Below are 17,093 nucleotides of genomic sequence, written 5' to 3' on the forward strand. Positions count from 1 at the left end.
GGGTTAGATGAGATGCTGTTCTCCCAACCCCAATAGAAAAAGATGCTTTCTAGGGAGCAGGGTTACCACTGTGCCTGGTCTCTTCTTCCCCCTTTCCCAAAACAGCCAGCGTAAGCCTCTCTGTGAAGAGTAACTTTTGTATCATACAAGATCACTAAGTATTAAATCGTGTGCATCATACTTATTAAATCCTGTCAGCTAAGTTTAAGTTTGAGGACTGAGGATGAAAGGGTTGTCCCTCAACTTTGCAGTGTAACTCGGGTGTCACTTTAGGAAGAAAGGAGAGAAGGAAACGGTGTGATTTTAGCTTGTTTTTGAGACTGTGTGATGCTTAGCCCTGAGCCACCCCCATGTTTGTGACAGAGACAGCATTTTCTGTATCTTCTAGTTCTGGAAAATGAGTTGCTGATGCTGTGAGAAAAGGACACTGAGCTGCAACATGAAGATGAGTTTCCAGGATGCTGACAGAAAGAGGAGGAGGGTAAGAATAACCAAGGTGGCTTCCTAGAGGAGGCTGCCTGGAGCAAGGCCAGGAAGAGGTTGGTTTGGGAAAGGGTGGCAGACAGAGGGCAGGACCACAGAGGACCTGGTTTGAGTGAGTCAGGTTACCCCATCACATTTTTTCTGGAACAGGGCTGGGGTCCCCGCCCTCACGATGGCCCAGAGCTCTGGGGAAGCCCAACCTACTTCAGTTTTGGACTCTGCCCAGGAATTTCCACAGAAGTGAACAGGCCAAAGCCCAAGCAGGTTGGACCCAGCCCTCCCTACAGTAACCTGCGCTTCAGTCAGTCCGTCCTGACGCTGCCTTCTCACTGCAGATAAGTGAGTAGTACAGGACCCTCTCCCCTCTCTATGCAGCCCTGTGTCTGTGAGTGCCCAGGGAGCAGGCATTTACCAGGTCTGGTGGCTGCGTGTTCCACACGTCCTCATGAGGGTATGTGTCTGGGAAGGTCTGCTTAGCCAGCTGCTCTTTGGATAGAGTAGGAAATGCCTAAGGTGTGGGCAAAAGAGGCACCACAGTGAGGAAACGGGAGTCTGGGCTCTGTTTTACAGGTGAGCTGACATCTAAACGCAGCTTCACTGAGAAAGACGAATTTTGGGTTTTGAATGGAACAGCCCAGGGTAGCACTGACTTCAGATATGTTTGGACCCAGGGACTGGAGCCAAGTTTTCAAGATGGATGACATGAATGCTCCCCCTACCCCCGCAATAATTTTCACCTGTTGTAGGAAGTAAAGAATACTGGGACCTCTTTTCTGAGCAGTGCCCACACGGGGCACCTATACAATTCCCTCTTTCCCTTCCTGGTGACTGATGACTAAGGGACAGCTTACTGTTGGACCTTACAAAGACTTGCCTATTCCAAGATCAGAAGTGAGGGTAGAAAGGGTCTCTCCCTCTCCCTCCTCTTTCCTCTCCTCCCTCCCCCTCCCCCTCTCCCTCTCCCTCTCTTTCTCTTTCTCTCTGGTTCCTCTTCTCTCACCTGGCCCTCTCTTCTGCTTTGGACATCCATGACTCCTTTGTCTTTCAGCTGAAGAGCCAAGCACATGGCAGACAACACACAGAGGCAAAGAGAGTCCATTTCCCTCACGCCTATGGCCCACGGCCTGGAGAACATGGGGGCAGAATTCCTGGAAAGCATGGTCTGTCTCCTTCCCCTAGAGCACCTCAGTTGACTGGCAACTGGGGTGGGGGGCAGGGCTCAGCTTGACTGGCAGCTCATGGTGGGAGGGCCCCTCAGTTTTACTGGCATCTCATGGAGGTGGGGGTGGGGTGGGAGGGGGCTCAGCTTGACTGGCATCTCAGAGGGGAGGGGAGGTCTGTGTGTTTGCCTCACTCTGTCTCCTCAGCTCTGCTTGCATAGCGCCTCCCCAGCACAAAGCAGCCTCCCTTATTTCACCCCTTAAACGTGTCCTCAGTCCCCATTGTGTGCTGTACCCACTGTGTGCTGTCAGCAAAGGTCCCAGGAGGGAAGAACATCTATCTGGTCTACAAGATGAGAGGAGAAGCAGATGGTGGGGTGGGGTGTCTGAGGAAGACTCAGCTTTCAAAGAACTTGTCTTGGCTCCTCAAAGGCCCAGCTGAGAACTGTAAAGCATAGCATACTTCTCCTTCTCTCCCTTCCCCAGCAAGGCTCCCTCTCTTTCACTAAATGCACCCCCAGCTTCCCCAGATAACTACTTGGATAGAGAGGGAAGAGGTGCCCTGAGTCATGAGGTGGGGAAGGCCTGCCTAGGACCTTCCTTAGGGGTTTCCTTCTGGTCTCCAGGAAGCCACAGTGGAATTCTGGGGCAGGATGTGTCTGTACATGGTACATACTCAATGCATGCATTGAAGACTCTAATTAAGTATGCAGAAGTCCAGTCTTTACCTCAGTCTTCTCATGAGGTGTCCGTATGTGCGTGGGGCTGCCAGGGTCTTTCCTCTCTCCATGCTCCTCAGGCATAGCGGTCTCTTGGTGGGAAGGCTGGCCCTGACTGCTCCCTGTTGGCTTTAGGAGGAAGGCCGACTCCCTCACAGTCACTCAAGCCTGCCGGAGGGTGAAGGTGGCCTGAACAAAGCAGAGCGGAAGGCCTTCTCCCGATGGTAGGTGATCTCTGTGAGGGTAGAGGAAGAGAAGATGGAAGTCGGACTCAGGGAAGACAAGGGGCCAGTGAGCTTAGCAGGCCTTGGGGCAAGCCAGGCCAGGTGATTGAAACCAGCCAGGATGTAATCCCATTGCATACACAGGGCTTCTCAGGCCCCAATTGGCTAGGCCTCCCCACCTCCCTCGTGTGCCTACTGCCCCATTCAGTTGTTGAGCCACTTTGGGAATTCTGAGGTCCAGTTTGTGACACTCCTGGACCCAGCCAGACTTCCCACTTTTTTTTTCCCCCCGGAGCTAGGGACTGAACCCAGGGCCTTGCGCTTGCTAGGCAAGAGCTCTACCACTGAGCTAAATCCCCAACCCCCAGACTTCCCACTTTACACAGAGGTGAAGGGACCAGCCCACAGGGTCTGGTGTGAGCCTTGAGGGTCCTGGCTAGCCAAATTCTGCTCTGTCCCCTCCAAGGACAGGGTGTGGTGGTGGTGGTGGGACCTCTAACTGCTTGAGGGGACTTGAGAAGATGTATCCCCCCACCCCCCAAGGGGAGCCCCTGTAGCAGTAACAGAGGATTGAACTTCGTGAGCAGTGTGCAGCTATCAGTTGCTTGGCCAACGGAACTTCGAGATTTGGGTAGCAAACAAGTGACAAATAAGGGACAGACAAGTGACCCTGGACACCGGAGGCAGTGGGAACGGTCAACTGCATACTTTTACATGTCCTTTCAGGCACTGAGGACTCAGATAATAAATGTTCCTATCCAAGGGGAACAATACCGAGTTGAGACCCTCTTGGTCTTGCTCAGTGGTCAGGTCAAAGCAAGGAGGAGGTTGGTCAGTCCGGAATCTGTCTTTCTGAATGGCCATAACCTCTACCTATGATTCAGTTCCTTCCCTCACCCAAGATCAGAGGTGGCGCTGTTCAGGGGCCTCAAGCTTCAACATCTTCAACATGTAAGAACCACGGCCTGTGTCTTCACACTGCAGTTCTTTTCAGCCGTGTAAGGTAGCAAGAGCAGCCCTGACTTATTCCATTACCACACTGAGAATATAGCTGAGTAGCTTCCACCTGCAGGTTTTGGGGCTCCCCATTGGGGTGGAAGTTGGGGTAGATACTTATGAACCCTGGCGGTCCTCTCCTCAGGAGGAGTCTGCAGCCGACTGTGCAAGCGAGAAGCTTCTGCAGGGAGCACCGGCAGCTGTTTGGATGGATCTGCAAAGGCCTGCTCTCTACTGGTAAGCATGGCTCATCTTGGCTCATTCCCCATTCGGGAGGCAGTCACTGCCCCTCTAGTACCCGTATCATGAAGCAGGCTCATTCGCTCACCCAGTCAACCAAGTAAGTCTGTTCAGCACCAACTCAGCCAGCTCAAGATAGGAGCTCAGGTTTGTCAAGCCAAACTCGATCCCATTCCCAAGTCTTTCCCCCGGAGTAAGGGAAATATGCTCACACGAAACAAGCCTCCTGGGAGGGAAGATGGTAACTTTCAGAGTTCATGGTGTTGGGCCACCTGGATAGGGGGGAGGGCAATGAGGGTTGAGACCATTCCATACCCCAGCCCTCAAAGCACAAAGGTCAGGGAGCAAAGGTGAAGACAAGTAGGGTGTGGGCTTTGATAGTCTAGTGTAGCTGGGGCTAGGTTCCTGAAGGGTGCCCAGCCTGAGTCTCCTGAGTCTGGAGGACTCTGAAAGGCCTGGTAATCAGGAGTGAGGGAGGCAGTTGATAAATTCAGGAACTTGGATTTGACTCAGAAGTCCAGAGATATGCATGGAAGGATTTAAACTGAGAAGCGTCTATATTGGCATCACACTGCGAGATCAAACATGGCTGCAGGAGAGACAGAGAAGACAGTGAGGCCCCAGTGTGTGTGAGGATCAAGTAAAGGACGCACTGGCTGCTCTGAGAATGGAGGGAGCGATCAGTGCTTGCTGACCCTGGGAAGTGACCGAGTGCACAGGATGGAAGAGGTCTCAGGTTAAGGCTGGTCCAGCTTCCTGCTTGGATGATGGAGAAACAATGGTGCTTTCTACAGAGCACAGACGAAGGAGATGGTCTCCACCAGGAGGGAGAGATGGGAACCATTTGCTAAGCCATGAGCAGATGAAGTTGTTTCCAAAGGATATCTGCAGAATGAATTGAGAAACGAGTCAGGGACAGAAAGTCTTGGACCAGCTACATGTAAAGAACTTGCAAGGCCAATGACTTCAGGAAGGGAAGGGTAGGGACGGGAAGGGAAGGGAAAGGAAGGGAAGGGAAGGAAAGGGAAGGGAAGGGAAGGGAAGGGGAAGGGAAGGGAAGGGAAGGGAAGGGAAGGGAAGGGAAGGGAAGGGATAAGGACTGAGCAGTGTCCATTGATTTAGGGGCAGGAATGTCCCTTATCTAATGCTCAGAAAGCAGAGACAGGCTGATCTCTGAGTTCTAAGCCAGCTAGAGCTACTTAGTGGGGCCCTGAACTTAAAAAAGAAAAAGAAAAGGAAAAGGAAATGGACAGCCAGGCCTACAAAGAGAAACCCTGTCTCAAAAAAAAAAACAAAATCCCGAAGAAGAGGAAGGGGGTGGGAGAGGAAGAGAAGGAGGAAGAGAAAGAATGGTTGTTTGTTTTTAAGAGTCTTACTTTGTAGCTTAGGCTGGCCTAAAGTTCACTGTATAGCACAGGTTAGCCTCAAACTCATGGCAGTCCACCTGCCTTAGCCTCCTAAGTGCTGAGATTTAGGCATGAGCTGCCAATCCCTGTTGAGAGATTTTTATTCATTTGTTTTTTTATGAGAACAAGAAGGGACTCCTAGGGGTCAGTGTGTGACAGAGGCTGAAGATGCCAGGTGCTCTTTTTTAAAAAAAATAAAATAAAATAATATATATATGATTTATTTATTTATTTATAAGTACATTGTAGCTGTCTTCAGACACACCAGAAGAGGGCATCAGATCCCCTTACAGATGGTTGTGAGTCACCATGTGGTTGCTGGGATTTGAACTCAGGACCTCTGGATCAGTCAGTGTTCTTAACCACTGAGCCATCTCTCCAGCCTGCCAGGTGCTCTCAATGGGAGACAGTGAACATGTCTTTGAACTGAGGGTACTTTTCAGAAAGAAGATGAAGAAATGGCCCACTGGTGCCTGGAAGAGCAGAAGGAAAGACTAGCCTCATCTAGATAGTGAATTGGAGGCCAGCCTGGGTTACATTAGACCTTGTACCCAAAACCAGCTTGGTCAGGGAGATGATGATTCAGTGACTAAAATTGTTTGTCACATAAACTGATGACTTGAGTTCTGTCTGCAACCCCCAGGTAGGTGTGGAAGGAAGGCACAGGCTCCTAAAAGTTGTCCTCTGGGCTTTGCACCTGCATGCCACCCTCACGATAAATTACAATTTTCTTTTTAAAGGACTGGGGTTGTAGCTCAGCTGGTAGAGTTCTCGCCTAGTGTGCACAGAGCTCTGTGCTCACTCCCAGCACTGCACAAAACTGGGAATCATGGCATGTCCTGTATCCCAGCCCTCGGGAGATGGAGGAGGCTAGATCAGAATTCAAGGTCGTCATCAGCTACATGGTGAATTTTTTGCGCTTATGGTGTGAGATTTTGGGTTTGTTGATGTTGTTCAGTTGGTTTTATGGTTATAATTCAAGGTTTTCTTGGCTGTGGGAGGGAGAGAAGAAGGGAGGGAGAAAGGGAGGGAAGGAAGAGAGAAGGAGGGAAGGAGACCTTACTGCTGGAAGGGGTAAAGAAAGTCCTGCTCTGCGGGAGCTCCTAGTGAGAGAAAGGGAACTTTATTTCTTCAACTTGACACAAGCTTCAATTTCGTCATCCCTTGAGTGACGGGAACCTGATTTCTGTCACTATGGACTATCCCTTCAGAACCCTTTCTCCAGCAGGTCGTAACCACTGTCCCTCAGTATCTACTGACCTGTCTACTTCTGCAACTGTCCTAGCTTCTCTCTGGGCAGCTGACTCTGATGTCCCTTTTCTCCACTGGCCCTGGGCCCCCACGTCTCCCCACACCCCTATGTGGGAACGGGGTCTCTTCCAGAGCTTCTGTGCTTGCTGTGGGTGTGCAGAGCTCAGGAGTTTTCCAACCTACAGGCCGCACACAACGTTCCTCTCTGAAGGCCTGTGCCCTGTTGGAACTCCTCTCAGGAAGGAAGGCCTGGGTTCCTCAGCTTGCCCTGCCACAAAAGCCCTGGGTTAGACCTGTTCGTGAGGGTCAAGCTTCAATTTTCCCCAGCTCCAGGAAGATTGTTGTTCTAAGTAATATGCTAATGAGTGGCAGGTGAGGTGAGATCATATTTCTATGAACTGCTTCCCCATTGTTCTTTGGTTGGCTAAGCCCTTTCCACTCTCTGAGGCCCTGGATTCTGAAACTCAAAAGCCAGGGAGAAGCATCTTCCCTCGCTGCTGCCATGCTCCTTTTGTGAGGCAAAAGCTCATACTGGCTCAGGGAACTCTAGGAAGAAAAACTGTCATTGTCGAGGGTGGGAGATGGCTCCATCAGTGAAGGGCTTAACACACAAGCACAGGTCTCCAATACCCATGTAAGAATTCTGTCATGAGTCTGATTGTCATTTTGGGTAGGAGCTGTATTAACAGTGTTGTGGGGTATCCATCAGCGAAGACTACTCCGACCCAGGTTCAAGCCAATACAAAAGTTTTGCTAGCTAGCTGGGGTCTACGCTGAGCATTTCGGGATCCCGGTATAGACCTGGGCTTTTCTCGGGGTGAGTGGTTCAGCACAAAAATTTTGTTCTGAACTGACATACTTCAGTTAACAAGAACAGTTAGCCAACAGCAGAGCTACAGAAGCTAAAAGGCAAGGCTAGTCCACTTAGAGGCTTCCCCAGAACTGCAGACTTTGATGGGTTAGGCCTGTTTTCATTTTGGCAAGTGCTGCTGTCTGCGCGGAGTTTTCAGCCTGGATGGTGCTCCATCATGGAGTCATGTTAAAGCCTAGGGGCCTGCTCAGGTCTGGAGCCCACTTACAGTAGAGTTCTCAACTCCATGGGCAGGCAGCATGGGAGGGACTGTATGAGTTCCCATCCAGGAGAGAGAGTCAAGTTCCCCTTCTTAGATGTTTCAGAGAGAGAGGAGGACAGTCATGTGCCATATAGTTAATGAGTAGTTCACAGCATGTGCTTGTAGTCAGGTTGCCTGGGCAGCAGTCCTCCTCAGTGACTGTGGGGTCACAGCAGTGGGTCTTATCAAGTTCCCTGAGTCCAGTAACCTGAGCTTGCTGAACTCCTAGAGGTGAGGATTACAGACCCACAGACATAGTAGGGCGCCTGCCATCTCTTTTATAGCAGCAGCGAGAGTAGAGAGAAAAAGAGTCTGTCGTAGTGTGGCCTGACCCAAACCTAGTAATGCTGTGCACACGCATGTGCCCACAGATACATAAACATACAACACACACACATATACATACACATACACACATACACACATACACACACACATACACACACATACACACACGCATACACGCACACACACATACACACACATACACACACACGCACACACACACACACACACACACACACACACACACACACATATACACACACTGGGGCATCATTGACTGACAGATAGGATAGAGGACAACCTGGAGTCATACAGAGTCATTGACTTACCCAGCCCCGTCCTCTGTAGATTTAGCATGGCTCTGCCAGGTGCTCAGTGAATGCTGTTAAATTATTTCGTTTCTCAGTCTCTGCCACCGCTTTATAATGTGCAGAGGTCTTTTTTACCCTTTTGTCAGGAACTCAGGCAGGCTGGGCAAGCCTCAAGCACTGAGCGGCATCCTCAGCCCCCTTATGCCCTTCTGACCCAGTAGGGACAGGTGCTCACTTCTAGGTTAGGAAAGCAAGGCTGCGAGGAACTGAGTTTCCTACCCTTAACACTCTGGGTGGATGAGGGGAGCCAGGGGACTGGGCTGCAGGGTTTAAGAACAATATGTTCTCCTGCCAAGCCTGCTGACCACTCCTCCTGCAGCATGTCTTGGCTTCTTGATGGTCGCCTGCCTCCTGGACCTCCAGAGGGCCCTAGCACTGTTGATCATCACCTGTGTGGTTCTCGTCTTTCTGGCCTATGATCTGCTAAAGAGGCTTCTGGGGTCCAAGCTGAGGAGGTGTGTGAAGTTTCAAGGCCATTCTTGCCTGAGCCTCTGGCTGAAAAGGTGAGTACACCCTTAGCCTCAGAATGGGCTCTGCCCTGCTTGTCCTCTGGGGCCCTGGGCAGAGGTGCTGGGTGGTTTCAAAAGCACTGGTCAGCTCTGTTTCATCGTTTTTTTTTTTTTGTTTTTTGTTTTTGTTTTGTTTTGTTTGTTTGTTTGTTTGTTTTTGTTTTGTTTTGTTTTGTTAGTTTCTTTGTTTTGATTGTTGCAATGGGTAACTGAGGGCTAAAGCCAGACTTGTGAGAGTTTCCTATATTCAGAGAGTCTGGCCACCAAGCACACAGGCCTTTCCTAGATGTCTTATTAGGCAGACCCCCTGGGGCCAGCTTAAATCCCAGCTACAGAGACCACGGATACCTAGGGACACCCCTGGAGCCCAGCTCAACAGGCTAGGTTGGGCCGAGTGCCAACACTTTAAATTAGCCCCCAGGGCATTCTGATGTAATTAGCCATGGTTCTGATGGTTCTGAAAAATAGTTTTGTGTTTGATCCCTAGAGGCCATGGTGGAAGGCAAAAACAGACTCCCAGAAGTTTTTCTTTGACCTCCACACACATGTGTATACACACACACACACACACACACACACACACACACACACACACACACCACAACCAGTAATAAAAATTTTTTTAGTAAACCATTCTTTTAATAGTCCTAGAGTATAAGAAATGGCTTGGTGGTTAACAAAACTACCACTCTTGCAGAGGACTCTTGTTTAGTTCCAAGCACCCACAATGGATGGGTTACAGCTGCCTATAATTCCAGAAAATTCTCAGGCCTCAGTGGGCACCTGCACTTACATACCCACTCTCCCACATACATACATAACTAAAAATATAATAAATCTTAAAAAAAAATGGCTCTGGAAACCATAAACCACAGAGATACCATAGAGAGGAAAGGAAGGCTAGAGTGTCAGACCCCTGCCATTCTTTTCTGTTGCTATAACTGAGCACCACAGACAGAACAACTTATAAAGAACAGAGTTTTGCTTTGGCCCGTGATTCTGGAGTCTGAGAAGTCCAAGAGCTCTGGTTGGCATCTGGCCTTACACTTCAGCTCATGGTAGCAGAAGGGCAAGCAAGGACCCATGGAAGGAATAAAATAGAAGAGGCCACTTGATTTATACTACCTGCCTGCTATCCACAGCAGCTAATCCAGACTCACGTGGAGCGAGCATTCCATTCCCTAGGGTCCCCTATGATTAACCTGTTTCTTCAAGGGAGAAACAAGAGATAATCTAATTATCTTTTAAAGGCCTCTCCTTAAAGTCCTCTTAAAGTGACAGTTAAATTTCACCATGAAAAATCTGACATGGTGGTGAGCACCTATAATCCCAGTGCTTTGGAGATAGAAACAGGAGCTTGAAGCCAGCTCGGGCAACATGAGACTCTATCTCAAAACAACAACGTGGGAAAAAAACCACACCTAAGCCATAGCATACCCACCCTTGACCCAACTCCCTGATTGTCACACACACAACATGGCTTCCCATACAAATTGTTCAGAGTCTCTACCTGGCCAGACATCAACAGGAGAGTTCAGAGTCCAAAGTCTCACCTGATGGCCAGGGCAAACTCCTCTTAGCTATGAGTCTATACACGAAAACAAGTGCTCACTTCTAAAACAAAGCAGATGGGTAGGACACAGTCCAAAAGGGTGAGAGAGATAAGAAGATGGACCCAAGCAGGTGCGAAGTTCAAGAACACAAGACTATTAATTTAAAAAATACTATTATTATTATTAGTGTGTGTGTGTGTGTGTGTGTGTGTGTGTGTGTGTGTGTGTACCTGGTAGATGGAGTGGGTGTGAATGTCAGAAGACAACTTTTGGGAGTCTGTTCCCTCTTTTCACCATAGGGGGTTGAATTCAGATCGTCAGATTTACCTGCTGAGCCATCTTGCCAGCTCAAGACCTTGAATCTTCAGACTCCAGAATCATTTTTCACTCCAGGTGCTATGTCTTGGGCACCCTAGACAACTCAGCCTTGTGGCTTTGCTGGGCTCAGTCTACAGACATGTTCCCATGGGTTGGAATTGTACACTGATGCCTGTGGCTTTCCTAGGCCAATGTTGCCCAATCCCCATAGATCTACTGTTATGGGGTCTCCAGGGTAGTCTTAGTTCTGCTATATACTTCTACACCCACATTCCCAAGGCTGTTCCCAACATCCTTTGCAGTCTCTTGGAGGAAGCCAGCCCCACAGTTCTTGCATCCTGTGTCTCTGCAGAAGCAGCCCCAGGGAGATAGCAGGGATTCAGCCAAGGGTTATTACCTGTGCCTTCTACAGCGGTGGCATATTGAACTAGAAATGAGGCTAAGAGAGAAATTCCAGAGAGCTGAGGATTTCTCTGGCACACACAGCTGAGCTCTGGTTGGGTAAATACCTCTGAGAAAACTATACCAAAGAACCACCCAAAAGAATGGGAGGGAATTGGGCTTGGTGCATCCAACACTCAGAGTAAAGAACCTATAACCCACAGGGCATTGGGTAGAATCCCTGGACTACTAAGTATGTGTGTGTGTGTGTGTATGTGTGTGTGTGTGTGTGTGTGTCTGTATGCATGTGTGTGTCTATGTGCATGTGTGTATGTGTATGTGTGTGTGTGTGTGTGTGTGTGTGTATGTGAGAGAGAGACAGACAGAGACAGAGACAGAGATGTTAAGGTTTATGACTTTGCATCTCTCTTCTTTCTCTCCTATAGAGGTCTAGCCCTTGCTGCTGGTGTGGGCCTGATCTTGTGGCTATCTCTGGACACCGCCCAGCGGCCTGAACAGCTGGTGTCCTTTGCAGGGATCTGTGTGTTCCTTGTCCTTCTCTTTGCTGGCTCAAAGCATCACCGTGCGGTGAGTGTTCAGCTGGCTACCCAGGCTGGAAGCCAGTGGATGCTCCCTGTGGGCTGGGGCGGGAGTAAGATGTATGCTCCTGCTGGGAGATGTATGTTCAGCTGGAGAAGAGCAACACGCACTGGGCTAAGTTCCCTGTGCAGCTGTTGAGGGACATTTCGAGACTGGAGACCTAAGTGGGAAGTTATCTGTTAAGAAGAAGCCTTTGAATTCTCCAGAGGACAGGGGCTTTCTCGGGAGGACTGCTGATATATCTCCAAACTCACAGGCTGCTGGAGTTATTTATGTCCTTGGTGATATGTTCCTTAGCTTAGGTCCCTGGGCTCAGGAACCACCTTACCCCAGAAAAGAGAACCGGAGATTCTGGTTCCATTAGGGGAGCCAAGGGTATCCTGAAATCATTAGCTTAAAATAGTGGTTCTTAAGGTCCGCTTCCCTAACCAGGGCTCACAATATCTCCTTGGAACATACTGGAAACACTAACTCTTGGGCATGACTCCTCACATATGGAGTTAGAAATTCTGGACCGAGGCTGGCCCAGCAAGCTTCCAGGTAACTGATATATACAATGTCCTGCCCACCAGGGAAGGCCCTGCTGTATTGGATGGATGGGCTCCTCTCATTGTCTCCATGGCAACCATAGAGCAACCATGCCCCAGGATCAGGACCCTGGTGTGCTTCTGAGCATGGTTGCATGGGTGTCTACACTCGAGATGCTGTCCTGTGAGGGAGAGGAGGTCAAGGATTCATTCTGTGCTGCTTGAGAAATGCAGCCTTAGGGCCTGGGCTCTTCTGTCACACAGGTCATCAAGAAACCTGAAATCTGGGTTGCTGAGACTCAGAGAGGACAGACAGACAGTAAGGGTCCAGACAGACAGATATTGTATACTGAGCTAGAGAGGAGCTGGACTGGGCAACCTCTGCTTATATCCTAAGGCCATGGTCTGAGAACCGAATGCCATGTCATGCTGGAGACCAGGCAGGCTGCATGCCAGCCCGCAGAATACTGTACTGTTCACTGCTTCACCTGCCAAGAGCCTGGCCTAGTCTGAATTCCGTGTAACTGTCGGCAGCAGGCCTAGTGCTAGGCTAGACCGAGACTGCTACAGGCAGGACAAAGCTCATTGTGTCCTTCCTGCGCCCCACTCCCCCATTCCATACCTTGCAGTGGACCTGTGGATCCCCCCAAGCTGCTAAACTCACTAGGACCTTTCTGTTGGCTGGCAGGTGTCATGGCGAGCTGTGTCCTGGGGCCTTGGGCTGCAGTTTGTGCTTGGGCTCTTCGTCATCAGAACAGAACCAGGGTTCATTGCATTCCAGTGGCTAGGGGATCAGATCCAGGTGTGTATGTTGGGCCCTGCTTCTGGGGAATTGGGGAGAGGCCACTTGATTCAGGGAAGGTAGACGTGGAGGTCACAGAGATGGTTTGGGGCCAGAGAGACTAGGGCCCCATATCTGGGGTGAGAATAGGGGCCTGGCCAGGGGCTTGCTGGGGCCACAAGCCCATGGAACACTCCCACCTCCACCCCTACTCCCATCACTCTTGTCCTTTCAGAGGCTGGGTCTGGTGATGGAGTGGGTTCCTAGATGGTGAGGTTCTTAGGTATGCAGATGCCAGGTCATGTGACCTGCTGTGCTTTCCAGTGGCTTGGGATGTAAATGAGTTTAAATTGCTAACAACAGAAACCTCCAAAAATTATCCACTTGGCATGTGAATTTAGAAACATTTATTGAAGTCATACTTGAGTCTGTTTCTTCCTTCTCTTTTTCAGCTGCTTATTTTTCAGACAGGCTCTTTGTGGGGTTGTGAGGTCCCCTGTCCACTCCGCCACAGGGCTCAGCCCCTTGGGGAGCCAGGACTAGGGAAATTTGACCATGCTTACTCTGGGTAGGTGTTGAGCTGTAGGGAAGTCACGGGATATGGCTCCAGGGATGGGGAAGTGCAGTCTGAGGTCCTGAGGACACAGCTGGAACTGGCTCCAGGGTGCCCTGGGCCTGCAAGGAGGCTGGGGCCATCTGGTTCTCAGGCTCTTGGGCATCCAGGTACCACTGGGAACCATGGAAGGGCTGAGAATGGAGTGGGGCCCCTTGGGCTGGATCTAGCCCAAAGGGGAAAAGAGTGGGGCTCCAGCTGGTCCTGCGGGGATAGTCCTTGGCTTGACCGTGGCAGGCTGACCTTGGTTTGGCTTGGCTGCTGTGGCTGGGAGCTCAGGGAGGCCTTCTACAGGAGATTAGGGCGGCTCTGTAGGCAAAGGCCTTCTTCATGGCTCCCCATGGCAGATCCTGAAGAAAAGAGGCAGTCCATGGTTTTAAGGCATTTATTGTCATGGCAGAAAGTGGATGTGTAAAACCATACTCCACTTCTCAGGGTGGGCCTGAGATTAAATACCTTTTGCAGGGAGGAGTGTCTGGGAAGGGGTGTTCATTGGCTAAGCCCCCAGGCCTTTAGGCACCTTATTATAATGGAGATCTGTCTTGAGCCTACATGACCTGTGGTCACTTCCTCTAACCTGTGGAGGGGCCTAGGGCATTGCCCTTATGTGACTGATGACCACAAATCTATGGAGGGCTGCAGTTAGTGACAGGCCTGGTTCCCCGGGAGTCATGCGGAACACCTACTGTCCCTTCAGGGTCACCAGGCTGTCTAGTCTTAGCTCAAACAGGAACCAGGCTGCCTTTCACGGTCCCAAGGCTCTCATTATGTATCCATTGCTGGTCTGGATCTCATTATGTAGACCAGGTTGGCCTCAAATTCACAAAGATCTGCCTGCCTCTGCCTTCCAAGCACTGGGATTAAAAGCACGTGCTGTCGTGCCTGGCTTACGTCATCTTGTTTTTATCATTCTGTGTCATTCCACTCAAAAACTCTGGGAGTCGGCCTGGCTTAGATTGGGTGCACATGTGCATGCTCATATATGTTTTCATGGCGTGTATGTATCTCATGTATACATGTACATAAAGGTCAGAAGATAATCTTAGGCATTCTTCATCAAGCATCGTCCACTTTCTTTTCATCGTCTCTCACTGGCCTAGAGCTTGCCGAGTTGGATGGCTGACCAGAGATCCTGGGGGATCCACCTGTGTCACCTCCCCAGCACTGGGGTTATAAGCACCTGCCACCACACCAGGCTTTTTTTTTTTTTTTAAAGCTATAGATTTTGCCTTGAACACCTGGCAATCCCCCTGTCTCAGTCTCCCAACTGAGATTACAGGCATGAGCTGCTACTCCTAGCTCTTTAAGTTATACGTCTGGTTTTTGTTTGCTTGTTTTGTTGTTGTTGTTTTGTTTTGTTTTTTGATAGTATCTGGTGTAGTTCAGGTTAGCACAAACTCACTATGATAAAGATACCATTTTGACTTTTTGTCTCGTTAACTTCATGCACACAGGTTGGAGGGTGCACACAGGGACCATGTTTCTGAGGTACCTCTTGAGACAGGAAGACCTGCAGCCTTGGCATCCTTCTCCCGCCGGTGCTGGGCTGAAGCTCTTACTCACCCCAGCCTGGGTTTCTGGCCATGGCTCCCATCCTCTTCCCTAGCCCCTGTATCTGTGTTCCCTCCAGGTCTTCCTGAGTTACACCGAGGCAGGCTCCAGCTTCGTCTTCGGAGAGGCTCTGGTGAAGGATGTCTTTGCCTTTCAGGTCAGTTGCTCCAGCAAGGCTTGGCACTTGCTGCTCAGGTCCCAGCTGTGGGAGCCGGCTGAGCGGGGAGGAGGTGAGCTCAGGTGTGAGGGCGCCTGTGGGCACTGACTCCTCCCTAGGATGCTAATGAAGTCACAGCTTGGGGCCAGGAAAGACCCAGCAGCCTGTTTGTTGGATGGTGTTTGGTAAAATGTGGGGAAATTCGCTGTTTCTGAATTATTTTTCTTATGGATGAGTCACCATGTGACACAGCTGCTAGAAGACTGAGAGCAAGAAGTGACGGGAGTAAGGGGTGCTGAGAGACAGCCCCTGAGGAGGCCTTAGCTCCTAACTGCAGCAGAGACACTGGATCCATAAATACCGTTTCCTATCAGGCTCCCTCTTTACACAGTCAACCTCCACAGACTCTAACTCTGGTGCGTCTTTCCTCTTTCCTCTCCTCTTTCTTCTCCCTCTCTCCCTCTGCTTGCTCAACACTACATCAACAGTCATGTAAATATAGGAGACATTAAGGGTAAAGCCGCCGTTCTGTTTGAAAGACTCCGTAGAGCCCAGCCAGAGTTTAAAACAGAGCCGTTTATCTGGAGATGCTGCTGATGTGTCCCACCGCCCCCTGCCTCTTTGGCTGTTCTGGATGGAGCTATGATTATTTTTCTTCTCCCTCCGGTAACCTGGTCAAGCCTCTGAAATACCGTGGTAGGTAAGGACTTTAGTACTTTAGTTCCCCCTTTAGTGTAGCCAGCTTTGCGGCCTGTTTAGAGACCCGGAAGCGCACTCCAGACCTAACTGCATTTCTGAAAGCCAGGCAGAGAGAGTGGCAGCCTGACTTCAGTGTTTTGCCTCTGGTGCCAAAGTAACAAGGAGATGAATCATGGTTCCGGTCTAGACCACTAAAGCCTGGGGGTGCTGCACAGGCAATGTTGGTAGGTTCTGGAGTTTCTTTAATTCTTTTTTTTTTTTTCTTTTTTTTCCCGGAGCTGGGGCCTTACACTTCCTAGGTAAGCGCTCTACCACTGAGCTAAATCCCCAGCCCTGAGTTTCTTTAATTCTTACTCTGGTCACTGTCCCCAGAGCCTTTCAACTCAGCTGGGGATAATGGACCCAGGGGGCTTCCAGCTTCTGTCATAGACTTCTGGGCTCCCTTAGAGTCAAGTGAAGTCCAGCCCATGCTTCTGGCATGAACTCTGACCTCTTACCAGTTTTTCTTAGAGCTCAGTGCCAATTGTGGCAGCGACCCCTTGAAGATCTGGCCTGTCCAAAGTTTTCGTTTTTTAGTTTCTGTGCCCCTACATTAGAGCCCTTTTCTTAGGCAGCAAGAGGCTCTGGGTCTCAGATCATTTGTTTTCCTTCTGGCTTATAAGAGGTTATATTCTTTGGGACAGTTGAGAATGGCAGAAACTCACTTGCACCTAGTGCAGGGAGGAGGGGACTTCTTGGCTCATACACTAGAGGTCAGGTGGAGCCGGCAAAGGCCAGAAACAGGCCCCAGACCAGCTGCAGCCTCATATCCCCTTGCTTAGCCTTCAGGGTCAGCTTTCTCCCTCACACCATGTTTACCCCATCAACACCAGATGTTCATGCTTACAGTGTCGGCTAGCATGGGACAACTCTCTTTTGTAGTCAGACAAGTCCTGGCAGAGTTCTGATTGGGCTGCATTAGATAATATGACCATGCTCGAGCCAGTCACCCTGCATCCAACAACGGGAGCAACCGAGCTCTTGTCTGATGTGAAAGTTGGGGCCATGGGGATGAATTATTGATTGAATGGAAGCAACCCTTAGAAATATATCCATTAGCAGGACAGCAGTGGTGATGCAAATCTCTGATCCCAGAGATCGATAGGGAAGCAGAAGCA

At 50.0% G+C, this 17,093-nt stretch overlaps 1 protein-coding gene across 4 annotated transcripts in view; it reads left to right on the forward strand.

The window, feature by feature from the left end:
- The first annotated feature begins 624 nt into the window (after positions 1–624).
- Slc28a1 (solute carrier family 28 member 1) overlaps positions 625–17,093 on the forward strand; it is a 41,573-nt gene continuing 25,104 nt past the window's right edge. The window contains exons 1-8 of one of the 4 annotated variants that reach the window (XM_039111025.2): positions 625–822; positions 1,532–1,643; positions 2,498–2,586; positions 3,728–3,819; positions 8,567–8,750; positions 11,455–11,596; positions 12,824–12,937; positions 15,160–15,237. In XM_039111025.2, the coding sequence (XP_038966953.1) occupies positions 1,548–1,643; positions 2,498–2,586; positions 3,728–3,819; positions 8,567–8,750; positions 11,455–11,596; positions 12,824–12,937; positions 15,160–15,237 (795 nt within the window). In that variant the 5' untranslated portion in view covers positions 625–822; positions 1,532–1,547. 4 annotated transcript variants of the gene reach the window in all.

The sequence above is a fragment of the Rattus norvegicus genome, chromosome 1, assembly GCF_036323735.1.
Source record: "Rattus norvegicus strain BN/NHsdMcwi chromosome 1, GRCr8, whole genome shotgun sequence".
NCBI classification, from domain to species: Eukaryota; Metazoa; Chordata; class Mammalia; order Rodentia; family Muridae; genus Rattus; species Rattus norvegicus.